General features: G+C 37.8%; 1 protein-coding gene and 1 non-coding gene across 7 annotated transcripts in view; one reads left to right on the plus strand and one right to left on the minus strand.

The window, feature by feature from the left end:
- The first annotated feature begins 10,315 nt into the window (after positions 1 to 10,315).
- Positions 10,316 to 10,422, plus strand: LOC150020002 (U6 spliceosomal RNA). Its single transcript, XR_016509374.1, has one exon. It is a non-coding gene; the product is annotated as a U6 spliceosomal RNA (small nuclear RNA).
- An 11,233-nt stretch (positions 10,423 to 21,655) lies between these two features.
- SLC4A4 (solute carrier family 4 member 4) overlaps positions 21,656 to 22,851 on the minus strand; it is a 331,756-nt gene continuing 330,560 nt past the window's right edge. For 4 of the 6 annotated variants that reach the window (XM_090266785.1, XM_090266784.1, XM_090266783.1 and 1 more), the window contains one exon: positions 22,316 to 22,537. In XM_090266785.1, coding sequence (XP_090122911.1) covers positions 22,494 to 22,537 — 44 coding nt within the window. In that variant the 3' untranslated portion in view covers positions 22,316 to 22,493. Of the gene's footprint in view, positions 21,807 to 22,315; positions 22,538 to 22,851 lie in introns of those variants that run through there. The other 2 variants (XM_090266786.1, XM_090266782.1) reach the window with 1 other exon arrangement.

Raw genomic sequence — 22,851 nt, forward strand, 5'->3', positions numbered from 1 at the left:
CTCTCCTTCTGCTCACATCAGGGGCTGGCATCCCTTTCGGGCTGAGAATGGCTGCCATTACCAGCTGCCTCCACCTCAGAAGTGTGTTAGTCAGTGGATGAGGATCTAGCTACTCCCAAAGCTTTGCAGAGCTTTTTGTGGACACCATCTTTGTCATTAGTCCAGGACACTCATAAGTACCTCACTCAAAACATGGCATAGGAAATTTGACTCACCAAATGACAATGGTGATGGGAAAGAAAAGCCCCAGTGCAGGTATGTGGGTGGGCTGAAGAATGCAAAATTCACTCGTATTTCAACACCTTGTCCATTTTCAGGACAGTCATGTAGATTACAGGGTAGAAAAGGGAAATTTTCAGAGAAAGTGCTGGCATGGGTTGCAGGGCAGATAGAAAATAGGAACCTCCTAGAATGCATATAAATATTCTCATTTGACACATGAGGCAACTGATTCTTATAAAGCTGATTAGTTACCCAAAATTATAGGTCTAGGAAATGCTCTGAACCTCGATGCAGCACTGCCATAACAGTCAGATCTATGGGGCATTTTCTTTAATAAATAAAAATGTGCAGGAGACATTTGTGGAAAATTTTAGAATCAAAATTCCAACTTCTGCAACCATAGGAATCAGATCAGCCTTGAAAATAGATGATCCTAAGATATCGTGCACAGTATTAGGGGAAAAGGCATGTTTTGCTTTTGTTTTTTTGAAGGAAAATGTAGTTATCTCTATCCATTACTTCTCTAAATCTTTGCATCTTGAACTCAGATTGGAGTCTAAGGTTATTTTGTGTATGTTTCTGTTTTGAAGGAAAACTAATATACACATAGTGTGGGTAACGTGGTCCATTAAAATGCCAATTTTCAAGGAGAAGTGGTAATACAAAAGCAATAGAAACCATGTGACTTTAATCCATATGTACTTTTTAAAACTTTTTAAAATCTTAAATAAAATTCATGGTAATTGTTGGAAAATAAATTATTATGCTTCTAAATAGTTTTAATAGTTTTGTAGTTTTCTCCTATTTGAGTATGCCAGGTATATACTAAAGGACAAGTTAAAGAAACTGATTTCAAGTTAACATACGCAATTAATGGATATTTTGGCTCATATAGCTGTGGAAAATACTGAAAATATGGTGATGATGATGATTATGATGATGATGATGCTCTCTCTCTCTCTCTCTCTCTCTCCCTCTCATTCCATCTATCATTTCTCCCAGTCTCTGCTGGGCCTCCTTCTATCCAACGACATACACATGGAGAACAAGGCTCTAGAAGCTCTGAGTTTATGGCATCACAGCTCACTAATCACAAGCAAAAAAAGAACTTCTCTCCAGGTTTCCAATATCAAATTCCTTATAAAGGCCTTGAATTACCCAAACTGAGTCACATGTCCACTCTTGGACCAATACCTGAGGCAAAGGAACTGGGCATGAGGATTGGCCATGTCTGGTTCCTGTGTCCACCCTCTTGTTTGGAGTGTTGCTGATATCAGCCCCACCAGGGTCAATGTTGGGTAAGGGACAAGAGGATTGGTGGGCTGGAGTCAGCACTAGCTCTCTGGCACTGACAGTGGGCATCAATTCCTAACTCCAGATGGATGGCTTGCAATCAGCAATGGTGAGAATATTTACATGGCAGAAATCAACATATAGTGCAGTCTAGTACATGTTTTGTTTTTCTAAGAACAGGTTGTTAAATATTTACCACAAACTCCTGGATGAAAACATTTGTCTATAGGGCCGAGGTTAGGAAGACAAAGAGTGAACGGTAGAGATATCAGTATACTACTAGCAGGCGCCTTTGTTCTCTTTGAGTGCAGCCAATAAGTAGTATTTATAAAGCCAGCAAATTATTAACTCTTACAATGAGTTTTCATGAAGAGAATGTTGGAATTAAAGAGGTCTTTAAAAATTTCTACCTGTTTTCAGACTACTCTAAGCAGAGCTTTTGAATTGTATTTTACATAGCATTTATTTACCTTACCACTGTTCAAAGACAGAAAAACAATATTAATGTGTTCCAAGAAAAAACTACTATCTACATCAAGATAATTCTGTTAAAACATTTCCTGTATATCATGGCATTTCACTTGGAATAAACTTTACACTGGTCTCTCCTCAGGTCATTTATGGAAAAATAACTTTATTATTGAAGTCTGTCTTTGCCGAGAAAAGTATCAGGCCCTGATCCATGTAATAGAGACGTATTTTGATAAATACTGTCAAATCCTTTTCAAACACCCACAGGCTGTATAAGAGCATTCATTTTGCAGATATTACTTGAACACTATCTACATGCCAGTCTCTGATTAGTCCAAGAGTAAAAGTGAGCAAACTTCTGTGAGTCTGTCAATGCTGATTTTTTTAAAGATTTGTTGGAAGCTCCTTGTGAAATGGCTTATAATCAGAGGTTAGGCTGCCTGATTGAGCATAATTTTTCTAGTCAGATAATGTACAGATCTTGTTTCAAAAGTAGTTTTTTTCCAAAGGAAATCTCGTTTTGTCAAGTTTAGATGTAACTACATTTATTGAGCAACTATTAATAAAAACTGTGGAATACCTTATCATATTAATGAAGCTAACATTAATTGACCATTTACTAACTTGCTAGGCACTGGACTAAGTACTTTAATCATCTTATTTAACCCATAGGACAGTCCTATGAAACAGGCAATCTTATCCCCATTTAACATATGAGGACCTTAAGGCAGAATGCATAGCTCTGTCAAGGTCACATAACCATTAAGTGGTATTTCCAGGAATCAAATCTTGATGTAACACTGAATGCTATGCACTCAACTGCCAACATACCCATATGATGCGTGATTGCTGATGTCTTCTCACACAGGACGCATCGCTACTCTATCTTCTGGTTTATTTGATCTTTTATCCTTCAGTTAGATAGCTCTTATATACATTCCCTTCAAAATCCTTTCCCAGCAAGCATAGAGACCTTAGACTTGGGAACATGTGCTTTAACCTACTTTCACACTCTCTTTCATTTACTGGAGTTCATTGCTCCCTCCCTGTCATAGAAGCAGCCATGTGAACCCTTCGAACAACACTTGGCTGAGGAGAAGGTGCAGGTGAGTAGAGAGAGACACTATTAGAAGAAGCAGTTGATCATACCCCTGGGGGTATTTGTGTTTTTAAGATTACTAATCCTGGAAAATTAGCCAATGTTACACCTGGTTTGAAGAGAGATTTTAAAGCAACAGAACCCTCAAATCAGACCATTTGGACAAATTTCTACTTTTCCCAACTCTAAAATATCCATTCACCCTTGATTTGTATTTAAAAGTGAGTCTGACTAAAGCAGGGGGAGTATCATCAATCAGTGGAGAAACTCAGTAATGAAAGCAACTGAGAATCTAAAATGGACATCTTTTTATTTCTTTCTCTCCAGGCTGAAAACCCTATCAGTGTGAGGACAGCTGCTACTTTATTCACTGATTTTTTTTTTTAAATTTTTAAAGTATGTTTATTGGTTTTAGAGAGAGAGGAAGGGAGGAGAGCAGGGGGTGGGGGGATAGTGGGGGGGAGGGGCAAAGAGAGAGAAACATCAATGTGAGAGAGAAACATTGATGTGAGAGAGAAACATCAATCGGTTGCCTCCCATATGCACCCCGACTGGGGACTGAAGTTGCAACCCGGGTCTGTGCCCTGACTGGGGATCAAACACCCAATTTTTTGGTGTATGGGGGGATGCTCCAACCGACTGATCCACACTGCCCAGGACTATTTGCCAATTTTTACTAAGCACATGCCACAATACCAGGTAATAGTAGGTACTCAAGAAATAAGTGCTGAATACATTGTAAATAGATAAATTCCTTATGTATAGCTTCTTTGAGTTACAGTTTTCAGCACACTGTTTTATCATTTGCAATTTTTCCTGTGATGTAGTAAAATATAAATTAATTTGAAAGGTCTTTAAGCTTTACACTTAAAAGTAGTAACAACTTTCTTCCATCTCTCAAAATAATTGTAATAAGCAAGGATCACAAAGTCAGTGGGAAATCACAGCTACAGGTAGTTATGCTAAAGGAATTTAAATATGCTCTTAAAACACATCCTTTTAACCTTTAAGAGAAAGATTTTGTTAACCTTGTGAAAGCTGTGCATGTGAACAAATGTACTTTGGAAAAAAAACAACGTTAGAACAATATCAGCCAGAGAACAAAGGGATTCAGACCTGAATGATTTCCACATTTGGCTAACAGCATATCAATCACAGGTGACAGCAGCAACCACTCTGCTGTGACAGAGAAGAGTCGCACTGATTTCCGTTAGACATGCTTCCGCTAAAATAGATTAATTCTTAGTCATCAGAATCTGATTTGGGCTCCAGCTTAGCTGGCTAATTTTCAGCCTATGGGAATAAAGTCATGGTAACTCTTGATCATTTCATGGAAAAGAAACCCACAAAGATAAAAGAAAAACAACACACCAAGAGGCTACCAATGTCAAATATTTCCTCCCTCTCTGGCCCATTAAACATCATCTGGTTAGAGTTTACTTTTAAAGCATAACCCCTAGTAATTAGGAGTGGGATTGCTAGGGTACATAGTTTACTGTTAGAAGAAAATGTCACCGGAGCAAGGCTAATTAAACCTTTGCTTTTCATCACAGTCTAGCTCTGGTTGCTATAGTTCTCTGGGATATGAAGCAATGGTCTTCATATATGTTGAATATAAGCAAAATTTTCCAGAAGGCACTTGATTTTTAAGGAAGTAGTAATTGATGGTTTTTCTTTCCTTTATTTCTCACATTAAAATGGCTATGCTTCCTTCATAACCAAGTTGGCTCAAACACACGTGTATTTATTAGATGCATATATGCTCTCCAGAGGCGTTTTGCCAGACACTGAATACACAGTAATGACAAGATCTTGGTCCTGCCCTTGAGATTGCCCATCCACTGGGTCTCCCTCCAGCAATAAATGCTGTTAACAGGAGGGAAGTTTACAGGGCTGTGGAAACCCTAATGTCTGGGAAAGTTAAAGGAAGCAGCTCACAGGCAGAGTGACCATTGAGCTGAGTCTTGAAACATAAGTAGGATCTTCCCACGATTGTGAACTTTCAGTTAAATATGGCAGAGTCTAGTTCCCTCTTGGAACTCCTCTTCAGGGATTTATTTTTAAATAAACTTCTTAATTTGCAATAATTTTAGATTTACAACAAGTTACAAAGGTAATACAGTTTTCCCTAATACTAACATCTTACTTGACCATGGTACATTGATCAAAACTGAGAAATTAACATCAGTATGATGCTATTAGTTGCATAACAGGAATTATTTATATTTCACCTTTTTCACTGATGTCCTTTTCCTATTCTAAGAGTCAATTCAGGATAGATACAACATTGCCTTTCATTGTCATGCCTTTTTTTAGCCTGCTCCATATGTGACAGTTTATCAGTTTTTCTTATTTTTTATGACTGATAACTGTAAAGAAAATTGGCCAGGTATTTTGTAAAACATATTCTAGTTTGGATGTGTCTGATGTTTTCTCATTATTCAATTAGAATTATGTGTTTAGGGGAAGAAAATCACAAAGGTGAAGTGCCCTTATTGTGTCAAAGCAGGGCTACATGGAATCAACATGACATAGCCCCATTAACATTAACCTCCACAACTTGGTTAATGTAGGATTTTCCAGGAATAGCAGTTATTATTTTCCCCTTTTCTCACTCTCTTTTTTGTTAAAAGAGTCAATAAGTCCAGCCCATTTTGAAAGGGAAGGGAATTAAGTTCCACCTCCTGGACAGGGGAGTATTTACATATATTATTTGAATTATTTTGTAAGGAAGATTTTTTCCTTCTCCCCATTTTACTTATCTATGTAATCATTTATTTATTTCAATATGGACTTGTGTGTGTTTACTTTGTATTATCATTTAATATGACATTATTTACTTTGTTGCTAAAGTTGTCCCATCTTTGCCATTAGAAGATCGTTCAGGTCAGCTCCCATGTCTTTTTGACAGACCCCAATATTTACATGCTTTTAGTATTTCCTTGCTTTTTGGCAGAAGGTGCTACAGAATCATATTGTATTATTCATGAACCAACCCTCAGCTCAGCCATTTCCTGGTGACCCTGTCTCCTTTTATTGGGGAAGAGTATTTAGTAACCAAGTTATGGACACTGGGTGTGAACTTTTTGCAGTCCATTTATAAGCTGAAATAAAAACACATGGATGGAGAAAATAGAAGAAATGACAGCTAATAAATAATGAAAGCTGGAAAACAATTGGCCAGCTAAAAAGTGTCTCAACAAACTAAGAAAGATAAAAGATCAACCAGCAGTTGAGGAAATACAAAAGCAAGCCAATTAGCACCAGAGAACCTCTGAAAGCCTTGAAATTGGAGACACAAGCTACCTTTGAAAGTGGGAGTGTAGGTGGGCTAAAAAGAGAAGAATGGAAGAAAGGCCATGTAATAAGCAGTTAGATCCTTAGATCCCCTCTCACACCATATACACAAAGGCAATTATCCTTCCTCACACCAGCACAAGTCTGGGGGGTTACTCTCCATAGTTCAACAGCAAGGACTCTGGACTCGAGAACAGTAGGCTCAGCTGAGGATGGGAATGTCAGATGGAAAATGAGAATTAAATTATAGGTTCTATATGGAATTTTGAGCCCTCATAGTCTCCTATCTTAATTTGACTCCAAGAACACTGTCAGTCAGATTAAAGGGTTTCTCCCTGAATAAACTGGCCAGACCAAGAGGAAAGACACATAGGCAGTGACAGTTGGGGGTCCTGACATAAATGATCCTGCCAGCCTACCTTACGATAAAGCCAGCAAGTCAACGCTACCAATGCATGTCCATAGAATGCACAGTACCCAATTATCCCCCATTTTTTTCTTGTGAAAGTCATCACATAAAGAATATATATATGTGTGTGTGTGTGTGTGTGTGTGTGTGTGTGTATACATATACATGTGTGTATGTATGTGAGGAATATATATGTACATATACACACAGATTCACTATGATTTTTAAGGTTATTTGTTAGCATATCATAGTTTAGACCAAGCTGGTTTATACAGAAATTGGTACCTAGAAATGCAGTACTACCCTAACAAAAACCTAAGCTATATGACATTGGCTCAGGGGCCAGCCAGTGAGTGGTGAAGAAACTTTATTAATGGAATCTGGAAAGGTGACAGTCCATATTTTGCACTGGAAAAACATTTGGTAAAACTGTTGCTTGAAATAGCATGGAAGACAGCTAATGTATTGAGTGGGCTTTGGATTTAGGCATAGATTTTCGTAAACAAAGTTAGTGGCATACCACTATGCATTTATTAAGAGACAGAAATAAATTCAGTGGTTTTTGTTTTGTTCTGTTTTAAGTCGATTTCCTATCAGAGATGAGAGGCAATTTAATTAATAACACATGTGTTTTTCTTCCCCTAACATAACAGGCAAAACTGAGAGAGCATTTGAGCTACGAAATTCACCTCATTCCAAGGACCAAATTACATATATGGATGTAAAACTTTGTTAATTTTTTTAAATAATTAAGATGGAGTCTGTGAGTCCTTTTGGTTGGATGGAATAGTGCAGCAACAAGAGATTAAAAGCATGAATCTACCTCTATCTCCAAGAAACCTGATTTGCTCAAGTTACCTGTAATTGAGTTCAGAGAAAGAAGTGTGTCTTGAAAAGAATTGAGAATGAGGCTATAGGCTCATGAAGCAGGCTGGAATCAAATAAATTTTTCAGAAAGCATAATTCTGAGAGTATTATACTAGTTAGGACTAAGTATGACTGTGACTATTTTTTGACTAAAAGTGACACTTGGGGCCCTCAATATTTCATGTAGAGTGACTAGGCCGAGAAAGCTGCTTAGCCCCAAGGAGGACATATTCTTCAATGTCCTCTTCAGTTGTGGCCAAGAAGGATATTGGAGAAAGAAACAATTTCCAGAGAGTAATGTCAAGAGCCACAGAAGATAACAGACTAGGGGCTTGCTCTCTGGGAATAGAAGGGGGATGTAATCAAGGAGTAGACCTTATCCTCAGAGTGGTTGTGGTGGGGACGGGGGGGAGTCTTGAAACATTTACCCAATGTGATTTCAGAATTGCTTTGTGCCTCTTCTTATTTCTCTTTCTGCAAAGGAATATTCGTTCCAGCTGCCCTTTCTCCTATCATTGAATTTTGGATGTGCAGGGTCTCTTGAAGAGAAACCTCACTCAGACCTGATGTAGTAAGGACAATAACAAAATTGTTTATTTTTATTTTCATGCTGTTCCTGGACTTTGGATTTTTCTCATCTGGGAGGAAAATGAGTATATTTTATGTGTAAAACAGAGGGAATTAAGTATTTGTGAATGGTATTGGAGACCGTGCTAGATTGTGTCTGGCACTATTCTTCACTTGCCATCTTTCTCTGAGGGAGGATTGCACATCTCTCCCTGCTGACCTAGCCTTGGTTATATGACTTGCTTAGGTCAGTGAAATATGAACAAAAGCTTTAATAGCTCTCAATGGTTCTCTTATGCTCTCTTTTCTCTGTGCCATGAACTAGGCTATAACCAGATGGGAGTACTCCATCGACTTGAATTGTACAGTAAATATGACATGGAACAGAGCTACAGAGCTTAGGCCAATCTGTAATGAACTTGGTGCAGAAGTCAGAAAGAAACCTTAGTTGTTATAAGCCTATGAGTTTTTGAAGCCTCTGTTGCCTCAACATAATTTTGCCTGAGCTGACTGATAAGGCTTTTCTTTCCTTTCTGGAGCTTTGCTGAACATATTAACCTTTTCAGAAATGCCCTTGAGCCCTTCAGCACTTAAATGAGATATAAGTTTCTAACATAGCCTCACCCCAGCAAACAGATGCTGCAGCTGTTGGTTAGGAATGTGACTCAGACTACAGTGCTGCAAGAATAAGTGCTGACTGTAGTGTTAAGGGAGGAAGGCTTGCTTTCTCCTGTTCTCAGGACATCACTGAGGTGAGAAAGAGACCTGTGGAAGCTTAGCTCACCAGGTTTCTGCTTCACCTGGGGATCAGGATATACTCCTAGGGAACCACACAGAGATGGAAAACCTACTTTAAGGGATTAGAAGAGCTATCAGCCTAATGCCTGTGCTTGTTTTGAACTGGAAAAGTGAATTTACTCTCATGGCACCACAAAAACAAAAGGCTTGAGTGCATAAGATGATTGGGGGAAGCCTCTACTTTAGAGCTAGTTCCTCTTTTATTGGCTTCTAAACTATCACCAAAAGACACATTTTTTCATCTCAGTAAGATATCTACTTGATGAGTCCATTGGTTTGTCATTGTAATGGGATTTAGGGATTACAGCTAAAAGGTCTTATTTATTCAGAAAAGCAACAATAACAGTAACCTTGACTGTCTGACAAAAGCGGAGGAGGGCTGGATGACTAAAAAGTCTGTTATATACCTTTTTTCCTAATTTTATTTTCAATTAAAGTCTGTATTTAACATCATTTTGTATTAGCTTCAGGTGTACAGCATAGTGGTTAGACAGTCATATACTTTACAGTGTTCCCTCAGTATTTCAAGCACCCACCTGGCACCACACACAGTTATTACAGTATTGTTGTCTATATTATATATATTTGTATATGAAAACTTTTACTTTACAAAGCATGTTACTAAAGTGAGTTGTTATGATATATAGTATGTATAGCTTAGTAGTTAAGAGGTGAGATCCTGGAGCCTGACTGCTCTGGTCAGCTCGGCACTTAATTAGCTGCATGGCTGTCTTAGGTTGGGCTCCTGGGAAACAAGCTGTGAGGCCGAGATTTGCTTGCAGGAGGCTTATTGCTGTTCTCTAGGGATCAACACTTGTAAGGGACTGAGGGGAACAGGGCTGAGGTAAAGGAAACATTGGGCTGTGATGCAGCTACATCAGAGGTCTCAGCTGATGCCCATGGGGAGCCCTGGAGCTCCGATGGCCTCTCAGAGATGTCCTGAATCAAGGTAAGGGGGCCTGAATGTGGGTTGCCCCTGAGGGAGGGGAATAACCCTGGGTAAAGTGGCTTTCTGTGGCAAAGGAAATTTCTGGGATGGACTCAACTGTGACTGGCAGCAGCCAACATACCTAGAATTAGAGCCTGGGTGCTGCAGGAATGCTGGGAAGGGCGCCCCAGCATGACAGTTACCGTAAGCAAGTCACTGAACCTCTGACCCTTGGCGTCTTCATCTATAAAATGGAAGAAATGACAGTACCGCACTCGCTCTCATTGCATTGTTCCAAAAATAGTCTGGAACATCGCCATTGCATAGTGAGATTATATAAGCGATTGTTAAATAAATAATTGTGGTGCTCCCTTCGGCAGCACATATACTAAAATTAGAACGATACAGAGAAGATTAGCATGGCCCCTGTGCAAGGATGACATGCAAATTCGTGAAGCGTTCCATATTTTTTAATAAATAAATAAATAAATAAATAAATAAATAAATAATTGTGCACTAGAGGTTTTCAAAGAATATACTCGAGAAAGGGATAGGGGAATTTTATAATTAGTCTGCTTCTATTGGCGTAGTCACTCTAAAAATGTACTTTTAAGATATTTGAAAGTGGTTAATGCTCAACTTAGAAGTTCTCCATGAAAATCCTAAGAAAAGTATTCACTTGCTTGGAAGCTGCTTTTTAGCAGTCACACAAATATAAAATTTATCGCAGGCTGTAATCAAATTATTATATATTTTGAATTGCTGAAATGTGAATTAAAGAAGTATACTTCTTTTCAAGGTGCTGAACTAAATATCTTACATGCATTTTTCTCCTTCCTCATTATAACAAACCTGAGAGATTCTATACTGTTATTACTTCAATGTACAGATGGGAACCTGAGACTCAGAAAGTTTTGCAAGATTCAAAGCTGACTCCTAAGGCTTGATGCTAACCACTGCACTCTCCTTCCATGTAAGTCATCCACATGCTCAGCTCGTCCAAGTGTTTGAAATGTTTGATTGGTTAAACATTGCACTCAAAGAAGATGTGGCTTACTGGTGTTATTCTTCACAAAGATTCCTATTTAAGCCCAACATAATCATTCAGCAGCAGCTTTGTTTTTTCAGCTTCTTAATGGAAGGAAGACTCAAGCCTCCCACCTCAGATAATAAGTAATTAAGATACTGAAGTGTTAAACCTAACTTGTATTCATAATGAAGATGTCAGCTTGTACGGTGTTCTTAGAAGCATTATATAAAAAGATATATTCTGTACTAAATTACATATTTAGTATGAGGATATGTATTATGACATCAAAAAGGTACTCAGCACTTTTTAAATCATAGCATCTAATCACAGTCTCACCCTTCAAAAAGCTGATCCCTTAAAAACAGTTTATATATAGTCACTAACCCACTCATTCATAGCAATCTGTAGTTCTGCCCAAAGTCAGCAATTGTGTCTGCCAGTGAGAAACATAATCAATAATTGAAGCTCCACAACTGTGAAGCTCAACTGCTGTACCCTCTTGACAATTCTATCAGTGAATCTCAATATTTGAAATACCCTAACTAAGCTAAATTTTTACCAGGACAGCCTGAATTACAAGGTCAGGTTAAATCAGATAAAGGAAGACAGCAGTCTTCCAGACACCTGAGAATGGTTGTGTTCAAAACAGAACATACTACCGCACTCTTTCCCCCTTCAACCTCCCGTCTTCCCACCCCATTATACCACCTCCAATTTGTTCAGGTGGTAGACTGAGATACCTTGAGCTCCAAAAAGATAGACCCTAACTCCAACCTAACCCCAGAAGAAGCTAATCAAATTCCCCTCAAACAGTGAGTGATTGATCTAAATGTGGGTGGGTAATTCAAACCTGCCCAATGAGACAAAAGAGAAAGTCTACTGGGCAGAACTTCCTTTCCCAAATATAAAGGCAAAGCCTAGCTAAGAGAAAACCCTCTGCCTGTCTACCCACTTCTTCCTGTTTTAAAATAATTACTGAAAGTGTAACAACTATCTTGTGAACATGAGTGAAAGAGCCAAGAGAAGCCCAGAAAAGCCAGCCTTGACAGCATCTACACACTGAACAAAAGCCAGAAGCTGTCTAACTCGGACTATTTAACCCAAAATTAAAACTTAGCAGTTCTTCCAACCCCATTGCTGACTGATACAGGGTTCCACGCTTCTCTCCATTCCCCTACCCCCACCCCCCGCCTCACATTCTGTTAGGTGCCTTTTACATTGTGAAGAGTAATCTTATTTGCATTTGGTTCTGTAACAATTTTTAATGTTCTGTGCTATGTCTGTGGGTTGGTCCTGAATGTTGAAACCAATAAATAGTGTTTCCATTATTATGGCTATGTTAATATTCTAGTAGAAGTGAGTAGTTAACTATAATTACAAATCCAAAATAATGACACCTGAGCCTTTAAAGGACATTACTCAGTTCAAGCAAATTCTTTCCTTATATTCCATAAATAGCTCAAAATTTAAGTTTTCTACATATTTGGAGTATTTACTGCTCATAGAATATTTTTATATTTTCTGGAGTTCTGATTGATTTTTGTTTTCTCTTTGGCAAAATAAACATAAGCCTTCTTCACCAGAGCCTCAGTATATTACAGATTCTCACTTCTTAGAATCTACTGCATGCTTTTCCTTAAAGTTAGCTAACTTCTACTCCAATTTCTTAATATTTCGACTATCATTTTCTTGTGCAACTCTTGCTTTTCCAGAATTTTCTAATTGCTCTTTTTTCAATGCCTTTATCTTATACCAAATTTTTCAAGTTTTTGGTTATTTTATTTAATGAAGTACCTTTTCTACATACTTTCCCTAAGCCCTCTGTCCTTCTACTTTAGTTTGATTGCTTGTCTTCTAGGCCTGATGCACACCCATTATTCTTGACTTACTGTTCAATTGAGTTGAGTTAATTGCTTTTTGCAGTCTTGACTCTTCATCTTAGTGTAATCCCTCAGTGTTATTTACAATCACCAAGATATGGGAGCAGCCCAGGTGTCCATCGATAGATGAGTGAATAAAACCACCATGGGACATTTACACAGTGGAATACTACTTGGCCATAAAAAAGAAAATTTTACCCTTTGCAGCAGTATGGATGGACCTGGAGAACATTATGCTAAGTAAAATAAGCCAGTCAGAGAAAGACAAATACCCTATGATTTCACTCATATGTGAAATTTAATGAACAAACTGAATTAAAAGGAAATAGAGACAGACTCATAGATGGAGAGCAGATGACAGCTAATGGAGTAGGGAGAGGTTAGAGGGTGGAGGGACTGAGCAAAAAGGAAAAAGGACTCATGGATATGGACACCAGTGTGGTGACTGCTGGCCGGAAGGAGTATAAGGGAACCAAATGGTAATGGAAAAAAAAATACAAGATTACATTTTTTTTAAAGGCACGAAAAATTTTAAGACTATTCACACAGAAATATACAAGAAAATCCAGGAGCCTGAAATGTCCAGAAGCTGTATTGTCCACACAATGTACCCACCTGGCAATGCATAGCTCTGACCCAGTCCAAGTGTCATCCTCATAGTTATTCAACATTTATACACCTTACAAAGTGATCACTGTGATAAATCTGGTAACCATCTCTCACCATATAAAGTTATTACCACACTACTAACTATATTCCCTGTGCTGAACACTACATCCCTGTGACTTATTTATTTTATAATTGGAATTTTGTGCCTCTTATTCCACTTAACCATTTTCACCATCCCACCACCCCCTCCTCTCTGGCAACCATCAATTTGAAAAGCTGTATCTATTCACTTTGACCTAGAGAATAGTAGGTCCAATAATAATTGAACAAACACATGCAATGCCCTGCCCTGCACCATTGTGTTTTATACCTCCCAGATTTTAAATGTCTTTGTCCATTTTCTTAATTCCTCTCAGACACTATTTGTATGGCAAAATTTTTTCACCCATACTGACAGATAGCCTTAGAAACTTTTTCTGATAATTTGGCCCCTTAAACTCAAAAGGAATTGATAACTTCCTTCTGTGGGCCTCCAATGTACCTGACACATACTTGTATTGTGGCACTAAAAAGTTTTTATTTCATTACTTTCTCTACATGTACTTCTTTCCACTTGACTATGTTACTTAAAGTTAGGAATCATGTCTTTTTTTGGTTCTTTAGCAACTACCCCATTCAACACATAAATTAATAAATGAATAAAGATAGAACATAGTTCAATATTATCTGGTGGCCCCATATCACCATTTTGAGCATTAATTGCAAGCCCCTTTACCTTTGAGACATTTAATCAATAGATTTTAATTAATATAAAATCAATACACTTTACCAGTAAGACCTGTTGTGGTATTCTTGTCTTGGTACCAAACAGCCTCTTTCTTAGTTTCTTAAGTATGTTTTATAGAGTTTATTTTTAAATATCTTCTCTCTTCCTATCAGGGCTAAGCTACTACTTCCTACTAACAGCTTTTCTATTAATCTTTTCTGTTGTTTCTCATCTCTGATGTTTTGAGAAATCCACAGATGGCCAAGATTAACAAATACAAGTATTTTGAATAAAATAGATCCTGAGTGAGAATTTGAGTTCTTTTCCCAGAACTATGGTGCTCAAGCTGGGGTGCCAAGACCTTGAGACAGATGGTTTCGGAGGACAGAGGCTTCTGTGCTTCACTACCTTGTTCTCAGGTAAGTAGGCAGGTGAGGTAGCATAGTGAAGAATTGCTGAGGTACACACTTCCTTTCATAATATCGATATACTACAGAGAATGTGACCCAGATTTCTTAACTCAGTTATTGTTATGTATGGCAGTATTTGATTCTTTGTGGGTACACGAAAAAATTAATCAAATTCTCCATTATGATGATCTATTCTGAGCATGTCTTCTGCTGCTTCTTCTAGCTCAGTGATAAAACCCAACACCATCTCCTACCACCCAATTATAACCACCACCATTATCAACATGCTAAGAGTTCTTGTCTCTATTTAAGTTTCGAGATTGAAAGATCATTTGGACCATTGTCCCTGCCTTACTATCTTTTTTTTCAAAGCAACCTTTTGCTACTGGTGGTTCTTCCTCACCCCTTCTATTTGCTTCTCCAACCTCCACTCCCACTCTGATTATAACTTAGGAATGAACTGAAATTTTCTAGAGTTGTAAATATTATGTGCAATCCTGACAGGTCTCCAGGGAAGTGTGTCATGTATTTTCTGTGGTGTACCATTCCAGGATTTTGTTCATTGAAATACTTATTTCGTAATAAGTGCTTTACTTAGCAGTTTTATTTTTGGTTTGTTTGTTTTTTTGCTTTGAGAATTTAACTATATACATTAATACATATTGTGAAAAAGAATATAAATGGAGCCACTTCAGAGTGGAGCCTGAGCTGCCATCTTAGAGGAACTGCCTTGCATGTCCTACGCCTCAAACGTTTCAGATGTTAAAACTGGGCAACATTACCTTTGACCTGGGCCTAAAGCAACATTGTATTCCAAACTCGGCAAAGATAACAGGAAAGCAGACATTAAGACTACCAGACTGAAAATGACAGACGTTCTTTAGAATGAGCATCACTATGTTAGCTTATATGCACGAAGAGCAATTCCTTTCTTCTATTCATGTAATTGTTCCCCTTCCCTTTCTCATAAATACTTCTTGCCCTCACCTGCTAATTGCAACACTATTTGGGATTCTGCCTGAATCTGTGCTTCCTGATAGTTACTCACTTGGCTCTCAAATGAACTTTTGTTGCCTCTCATTTTGGCCTTATTTAAACATTAGTGATTTTAGGTGGAGGGGAGGGAGGCGGGAGGGAGAGGGGGGAGAGAGCAAGAGAGAGAGACAGAGACAGAGACAGAGACATCAGTCAATTGCCCACAACCTTTTGGTGTACAGCATGATGCTCCAATCAACTGGGCCACCCGGCCAGGGCTGGCCTTCTACTTTTAGGTTAACATATTAACATATCTGAAGTAGGAATCGGAACCTGAAGGGAACTCACCTTGGCAGACCGACACCCCCTAGAACCGGGGACGGCAGCTACAGAGCCTTTTTTTGCATTCTCGGCTTCTACAGACTGCCACCTCATGACCCTGAGGCTCTCTTGGGTTCAGACCTTCCTTTTGGGAGGGGTTTACCCTCAAGGGGAATGATAGCCTTAGGAGGGTTGTCCCGGTGCAGCTTCTGCCCCTGGAGTTGCTACAACATGAGGGATTTTCCTCAGGAGGAAACCCTCTCCTGTGGAAGGCTTCCTGGGTTGTGAACTGCTCGGAGTTTGCTACCTCATGAGGGGCTTTATCCCCTCAGGAGGAGACCTTCCTCACCTGTAGAAGGTTGCCTGGGAGGCAGGCAGTGTGAGCTTGTAATGGCATGAGAAAGTATTTTCCTCCCCACTCAGGAAGGGCTTTTCATGCTTGTTGAGAAATACCCCAGAGATAAGCAGCTCACAGGGGGTTCTCTCTGGTGGGGGCCCCTCATTTTGTTGTGCGGTCTTGTTTCTTTTCTGTCTCTGTTGTACTGCAGTCCTGTGGAAGACATCTCTTAGGGGAGGACACAGGCCTCTGTCCTATAAGCCCGTTGTCCCGGCCGGCCCCCACAAACGGACGACTTTGTGGATACCTGCCTCTGTTTAGACAAACTTTGCTGGGGGCCTTTATATAAAAAGTGGATGCGTTGTTTCCTTTTGTCTTGTTCTGTGTCCTGAGAGCTTGGCTTTGTGACTAGCAACAATATTTTCCTCTGGCCTCCAGCCTCTGGAAGGTGCCCTCACCCAGGCGTACCTGGTCGCGTGGCCTGGGGAATTCCAGGCAGCTCCTTCCAGTGGAACAGAAACACAGGCACGTACCTCCAGCTGCGACCCATAGCTGTCACCAGTCAACTGGTAACTTGGTACCATTTAGTCGAACCATGTCAGCTCTCAGGGGAGCCTGTCATGAGGGGGTCTCAGTTCATAAGGGGCCTTTGGCATCTCAACCTTTGCAGCTTTGACACCTCCAGCAATGCAAGAGTTTTACTATCTTAGAATACTCTGAGAATGGATTTTCTGCATCTTGGTCTTTGTCTTTGGTCAAGCCATAGGTTTACTGATTTGACTTGCTATTGAGAGTAATAGAGTTTACTGTCAATAGCCAGACAATGGATCCTTAGAATTGGAAACACCTCTGAATTGGAACATTTTATTTAAGAGCGCTCTCATCACAACAGCTGTTTCACTGGTCCCTATCAAATTGAAATTTGGATACAAAGAAATATAATGGCTAACTTCTTTTACTTGAGTAAATGAAACGATATAAAAGGTTTAACAAAAGAAAGGTTAAGGTAGTTAGGGAAGTGGATCAACCTATGATATCATTTATCTGGCAACTCAATTTTTTGAGGAATTTAAAACAATTTTATCCTCCTGCCAAGAGTGATTAAAAGCAATCTGGGGGCATGGACTCTGACTTACTCATCTTTGTATTCTCAGAGATCCCAAAGGAGTAAAATAATAGGCACATAATAATTATTTGAAGAGTTAAACAGAAGCACTTGACACTCATAAATGCATAAAGTTACTTTATTTTAAGTATACATTTAATTTTGAAAAATATAAATGCTAAAATATCTCATCTTCTTCATCTCTTAATTCCATAAAAGTCACAATAGAAAGCTTCATAAAACTGTAAAATACTATGTTGTTATAGGAATTTTAGGCTTTATATTGGAAAAAAATTATTAGTAATATATTGAAATGTTTTCTGTTCTTTATCATTTTGTTCCACCATGTTGATCTACTTCATTTAAAATAAAAAGATGCATCATTTCTCCAAAGTTAATAAAGACTTAAGAGAATAAAAATATCTGAAAGTGCGTATTGATTCTGAAAAGTAATGTGTATGAATATGTACCAGCCATGAAAATGGCTAAAAAGAGGCAACTATTCACTCTTTTCACATTGTTGGAATGGGACAAAGTTACTTCTGGCTCTAAAAGTTTCACTGGATGACATTAGCCCTGAGATGCAATATTTGCCTAGGAAATAGAATTCAGGATTTTTGTGTGTACCCACAGAACATAAATAAATAATCCAAGAAATAGGACATATCCAAATATCTGGTCAAAACACAACTTGATGTTTGCATTTATCACAAAACTTTATTTCAGGCTGCAATGAAGCTCAATGAAATCATCATCTAAAAACTTCCAAGGCCCTTTAGATAGTCAAGTGCCATAAAATATCATTTGATTGTATTCAACCACTTGGTGCCACTGGGCTTCATGCTCATGCTATGAAGAGCAGATGTGAAATATGAAATAAATATGAAAATCTCAAGTTCATGCACCAAAATTGTTAAGTGGTATGAAAAGGATTGAAGAAAGCTTTGTCCCATCCCTGAACAATGTCAACCTCTGTAATACAACTCAAATAGTTTTGTTTTTTAAAAGATAGTCAGCAGTCAATACAATTCAAGTACTTTAACACAGTTAAAAAAAGAGAGAGAGAGAGAACCAAAACTCGGAAGACAATCGTTCATTGTATTAAACAACAATATAGAGCTAATAAAAGAATTACTCTATGTGTGTTGGTGCATGTGCATAAAATATACACAACTGAATTACTGAAGGCAGACAATTGCTCCCTCTCCCCCACTTTGGAGGTGGGGGCTGATTAGAGAGGGGTTTTTCTCTCTACTTCTTTAAGTCTCCATCCCCCACTCCCACTCCACAGCTTGAATAGAAGAACCACCAGGAACACTACTGCCAATGGCACACAAAATTATTAGGGTTCCAAGTCCTAGTTTCACCTAGTAGAGGAAAGTGACTTTTACCAAGGAAAACAGTGCCTCCAAGAGATTTTCTTTCACATGCAACGCCAGAGACTTTTTTGCTCCCATAAGGCAGACTCTTGACCTAGTGATCTTCCCGTCCGACAATAAGTGTGAGCAACCATACACTTCTGGCTAGCAATTCTGAGTGGACACTTAGTTCTTCACTTATAACAACTTACATCTTTTTTTCTCCATGTTCACATCAGGGAGAAACACTGTGTAAAATTTACTAGTGTATTCGGTGTCCAGTTTACATAGAAACAAAACCACACCATCTGGTTAGTTCTTAAATATAGGTGGACTCCATTAAAATCAAGACAGTTGGTGGCTCTGTGTGGACCTCTGGTTTTGTTTGTTTGTTAACTACTTCTATTGCTCTGAAAGATATGATTTTTAAAATACTTCCCTGGGTTCCAAAATATTGAAAAGGTCTGGTATTAACTGATCCTTTTAGCCAACACAATGTACTATTCTGCATTTATGAGTATCAACCTGTCATTGAATATGGATCATAAACAGAGGTGCAGATAGCTATTAGATCTACTCAAAGTCTGAAATACTGAGTTAAGTTGTTTTAGGAGTATTTTGAAAGGAATAGAAAGGGGCATGAATCTTCAAATACTTGATTCATGATCAAAAAATTAATTATTTTATCTAGAGATTTTATAGAAGGTGACAAAGATGTCATTAATTTAACAATACTTTAGGTTAGGCTGAACATATCACGCATGGCTTTTAAACATTTTATTGATGCTTCCATCAGTTAAAAAAAAAAGAGAGAGAGGAAAGCTTATGATATGATTTTATCTTAGGGTAATAAAAAAAATTAGAGAAAAGCTTCTTAGATGATTTTATCTTAGGGTAATAAGATAACCACTCTACGGACAGCTGGAAATACAAACACGTGAGGTTTTAAGAAATAACAGGAAATCTGCCACCTTCATTTGAATGAAAAACATTGCAGATCACTTATGTCTAATTTGTGTAAAACTGAAAGTTTTAAGATTATCAGATACTATGAAAGTAACAGCTAATTCAAAACAAATTTTCCATAATCAAAATTTTAAGAGGACAGAGTTATAATTTAATTACTATAAGAATAAGTAGGAGTCAATATGCATATATTATGAAACCAAAGTAGGCGGCTTCATTCTGTTTCTGTCCTCTTCCAACAAACTGTTTCAGTTAGGATAGATTACAAAATATCGTATAAATCCAAAAGTGGACTCAACACTTAAATGTTTTTAATGCAAATTTATAATACATAATTCAACATATTAAAAAATTATATTTAAATAACATTGAAATTCAGTTAATAAAGATTAAATTTCTTTTTTCTAATTTTCAATTTATTATTAATACAAGTATATTCTAAACCTGCCAATCACAAGGAACAACTGCCTTTCCATTCAAACAAATGCGAGTCTTATTAAAATGTATACACATATGCCTCTTTAGATCTATCTGTAGTCCCCCAAACACTTTATAGATGTGAAAATGGTCTATTGATATTTCTACGGGTTTTGTATTATAAATATGGGCTATTGTATTAGTGGTGGCTACTGATAGCTGGATAATAAAACATATTCACCCTGATTTGCACAACGATACATCTCTTGGAGCTCTGATGGATTTTTCATATGTGGTTTGGGTTTTATGAAAACTGACACAAGAGTTTGGGTAACTTTGCCCTTTGCCTACCATCATTCTGTTTCTAAGTTTGCACACATGTGCACCAGCCACACACAGAGTACATACACAAACACACAAAAATTTAAAAATGAAAAAAAATCTAAGAATACTGTATAGGACATTGACATGGTAATACAATTAGCATCTATGCCCGGAAACCATTATTTATCAAAACATCAGTCATTTCCATTACATAGGAGTTTCTTCCTTCTTCTCCAGTCTCCTCCACAGAAAAGATAAGTTTCTTTTAAAGAAAGGGAAAAGTGGATGCTTAGAAACATGGTGTTTTTCATCTCATCTCACCCTCTGGCTTACCCTAAAGATTGTGTATTTGTGTGTATGTGTGTAAAAATCACATTATATACAATACAATTTTTACAGAAAGCCTGGCAGCTACAAATAAGAGGTAGAACTACTCAAAACTATGTTTCCTGCTGCAGGAAAAAATTCATTTTTCTTTACAGTAATTAAAAAAAAGTTTTAAAAAATTGACAAAAAATAAGTTGCAGGTTAGGCCCCATAATTTAAACAACAAAACCTAGGAAGAAAAATGTTCTTCAAATGTACTCAACAGATAAGTTCATTAAAGGGTTAAAAAAAGTTGCATAGGAAAAAGGGACATTCCAGTACTTTGCTACAATGATGGCAACAGCTTCTCTACAGGAAATAAAGTACCTTTAGTTTTTCTTCTTTTGATAACTCTAGGATTAGGGTTCATAAGCAGGAGCAAGGATTAGGGTTCATAAGCAGGAGCAAGTTAGAATAGCAGCACTTTTCCAGTTCTGAAGAGCTCTATAAGCAAGAAGAAACTCTGTCTGAAGGTCAAGGTTTGTTCTACCAGACAGAAAGACAAGCCAGTAAGCACAGCTCCAAAGCTAAGTGGTAAGTTCCTTCAAAATTTGAATAAAAGATGTTATAAAATCCTTAATATTTTTGCCCTCTGCTTAAAAAGGAAAAGGGTCTGTGCGTGTCTTGCATGACAAGAGGAATTTGGTTGTCAGAGGCTACATCTGAAAGTATAAGAACAAAAAGGGGATTCTTCAGATGTTATATTTAAGGAATGGTGCACTGTTGTCTTAGTTTTACCTATGCAAGAGAGAAGCAGAGAGAGCTCTGTATTATTTGGCCAATGACCAAAAACCAAACCAAAACAAAAATTTAAAAAATAAACAACCAGACAAAAAACAATAACATGAACAATAACAGTTGTTAGTTTGAAGAAAGACAAACAGGTTACAGTGTAGTTTCTGTTCCCTTGCTTCTCCAGAAATAATCATTGTCTTCAGGCTCAAGTTCTATTCTAATTTGAGGCACAACTTTTACTGGAGTTCTAGGAGGACTAGAGAGAAAAGAAAACAAAGGAAATAATAAGTATATCAGATTTCCTTTATCATCTGTCAAATGCGTTGTACAGAACACTTATTTCCTCTTTCTGTATTGAAAACAAACATTTTAAATGGGATGAAGGTAGCAACAGAGTCAAGATATTCAAGTAAAAATTTTGTAAGCTCTCATACCTAGATTAAAAAAAAAAAAGAAGGTGGACTGCCAGGTAGGTGATACTGTCAAATTAAAGGACAAAAAGACTTACATGAATAAAGTATTCAGGGATTTCACTTTTTTGACAATCAAGTAGGATCTGAAGTCTCTAGAACCATGTTAAGAGGGAAGGAAACTCCTGGAGCTTCCAGGAAATGCAACTACCCCTTAAATTGGAAATGATATGGAAATAATAACAGCTGACCTTGATCCTGGGCTTTATCTGAATGATACTGAAAGATTTCAGTATTTCTGAGAGTAAGTAGAGTACGTCTCTTAGGTTTTCTACCAGTGAAAACTGAGGCAAGGTTTGATGGTTGGGTAATTTATTTAAGATAAATTGGAGAGGAAGGAGAACAAGGTGTTCTGCCAATAACCCACCACTGACCACATTTCTGCGGGGCAATCATCCCACAGAACAACATAAGTAAAACGCTGGGCTGTTCTTTACCTTGGCATACCAAGTGACTGAAGAAAAGGAATTTTATCAGCAAGATGTGTGGCGTTCAAGGAATGTTGGTGATCTTTCTCCTGGGGAAAGAAAAATCTTTGTTAATCATACATAATAGTCTTTGGTAATATGCAAAACTAGATTGAAAATTTAAATCTCCACAAAAATTGATGCATCTTTCACAATTGGGAAAAGTAAGAAAGGCAAGTTTAGGTAAGTTCAATAAACATTGGATCAAGGTAAGAATCTAAATAGTGTGATGAAGCCCAAATCACTTAGTTTCCTTTACTCTAGGTACTCTAGGAAGAACCATTGCTGTTCTCTTCAGTGAGGTGTTAGGAGGTGAATGATTTTTAGAGATGGAAAAGAAAGCCAGAACATGGTTTGGGGAACT

Source organism: Furipterus horrens, unplaced genomic scaffold (assembly GCF_987537825.1).
Source record: "Furipterus horrens unplaced genomic scaffold, mFurHor1.1.pri manual_scaffold_2, whole genome shotgun sequence".
NCBI lineage: Eukaryota > Metazoa > Chordata > Mammalia > Chiroptera > Furipteridae > Furipterus > Furipterus horrens.